This window comes from Frankliniella occidentalis, unplaced genomic scaffold, assembly GCF_000697945.3.
Source record: "Frankliniella occidentalis isolate FOCC.00 unplaced genomic scaffold, Focc_3.1 Scaffold62, whole genome shotgun sequence".
NCBI classification, from domain to species: Eukaryota; Metazoa; Arthropoda; class Insecta; order Thysanoptera; family Thripidae; genus Frankliniella; species Frankliniella occidentalis.
Window position 1 is genome coordinate 1,203,367 of NW_026267192.1, and position 2,080 is coordinate 1,205,446.

The 2,080-nt window shown below is 40.9% G+C and overlaps 1 protein-coding gene across 1 annotated transcript; it reads left to right on the forward strand.

Moving 5' to 3' along the window:
• The first annotated feature begins 825 nt into the window (after positions 1–825).
• LOC127749517 (uncharacterized) lies at positions 826–2,015 on the forward strand. The gene is made up of 3 exons (XM_052267992.1): positions 826–1,018; positions 1,091–1,957; positions 2,008–2,015. Exons 1-3 carry the CDS (start codon positions 826–828, stop codon positions 2,013–2,015), a joined length of 1,068 nt encoding a protein of 355 aa, XP_052123952.1.
• Positions 2,016–2,080: the final 65 nt, after the last annotated feature.

Consider the following 2,080-nt stretch of genomic DNA (forward strand, 5'->3'; position numbering starts at 1 on the left):
TGAACCCTGGTTCCAGGGTCGAGTCTCGTCACATGTCGTCGAATGGTTATCACAACGTCAGCGACAGTGGAGACAGTCCATGTCCCCAGCAGCGGCTGTCATCGTCTGGCGGTGAAGCAGAGGTCTATGGGCCGTTTATTTATGGCGTAGTTCCCCCATTGAAGCACATGAAACACACCGGGGGAAGCGCTGTTCAGGCGGAGTACTGTTGCGTATTCCTGGGCAGCGCCGGTCGGTAATGCGCGTTCAAATGCGCTTACAAAGTAACACATTTTAGGTACATTTAATGTGCATTGCCGCATTAAATGCGATCTTAATTCGCATGATGCACGCACATTAAACGCGTATAAAAGCGTTATCTTTTTTGCGCATTTTAATGCGCACTGCCGCGGGATGGCAAGTACGCAGCTCCACTCGGGTTACGCGCATTGAAATGTGTGTGTGTGTGTGTGTGTGTGAAGTGACACATTTTAGGTACATTTAATGTGCATTGCCGCATTAAATGCGTACTTACTGCGTAATGCATATTAAATGCATAAAAAGTGTATTTTTTTGCACATTAAAATGCGCATATTGCCGTATTTACAGCACATTAATTGCATGGGCTCTACTACAGGTAGTTCCATCGGAAAAGTGTAACTAAAGTGGCAATTATAAGCCCTGCTAAGGTGGCGTGCATTTAGGTGGGTTACGTTGGCGCTACTGGATGTGTTTTGTTTACGTCGTCTGCTGGGCTGTTTGCCTCTGCCTTGCCTCTGAAGGTTTCGGTAAATTTATTAATACCGTTAATTTCGTCAGATCACACCAACTTAGCTTTATATCGCGATGGTGAGAACGTGCTGTGCAATTGGGTGCGATGGAGTGGCTACCCATCGTTTTCCAATCGACCCTAAAAGACGTGCACTGTGGGAAGCAGCGTTGAATCGTGATGGAGGCGGATATGTTGTGAAGAAAGTTCTTTCCCTGTGTGGAGCTCACTTCCAACCTGAAGATTTTATTTCTGAATCTTTTACTACTGGTGAGATTTAAATTCTGAGGGCATTGGGTGACTACGAAAGGATTGTATCATTTTAATTTTATACCATTTCAGGTCTTGCGCTTACTCGCAAATTTCTCAAGAAAACAGCAGTTCCATCTATATTTAGAAGAACCGTGGCATCAGTAGTTAAACCCATGACTAAATCTGTACTGGAAATGCCAAAGCATGTCTTGGAAGCAACAAAAAATGGAAACAGTAATTCACAAATGCAGGTTACAAACAATCGGAAGAAGCTGTTAACTCACGTAACTGTAGGAACTCAGAAAGACTTTCGTTTCTTTGCTATTGAAAACTTCAGGGGGAATCCTGAAGCAGTTTTTTTTTACACTGGACTAGGATCTTATGCCAAATTTAAAACAATATTTCATAGCCTTTGCCCCCCATCAGATTTAATTCAGTATTATCCTAATGAAGTTTTGGATTTTTCGATACCAATAGAAGATCAGCTCTTTCTAGCAATCATTAAATTGAAGAGAAATAAGGAAAATTACGAACTTGGGTTACTGTTTGGAATAGATGCATTAGATGTTCAGAAACTATTTGTCGTATGGGTAAATTTCATGCATCGAGTTTGGAGCAAATGCATTGAATGGCCAAAAATTACATTGGTAGACTTTTATCTCAAGAAATTATACACTTCCCCTAGAGTTATTGTCAATGTGCCTCTTGATAAAAGAAACCAAGTTTCACCAGAGAAGAAAAGTACAAGTAGATGCACCAAGATTTCTGAGCAAAATCAAGGCAATTCCTCCAGCCCACAAAATATTAGTCATAACCAAAGAGTAAGTGTCCAAACCTTGCTATCAAGTAAAATTGTTGCAAACAACATTTCTTCTCTGTTTACCACTCATAGAAAGCGCAATAATATCACAGTGCTTCAAGATGGCAAGCAAGATTCCAATGCTGTTCATATGGAGAGTGTTATCCGACTAACCAAAAGTTATTCTATCCTTCAAACATCTCTTCAGCACTATGAAATTTCGCTTTGTAAGAAAATATATGGTGTGTGCCATGTATTATTTGAGAAATGTCAGAGCCAGA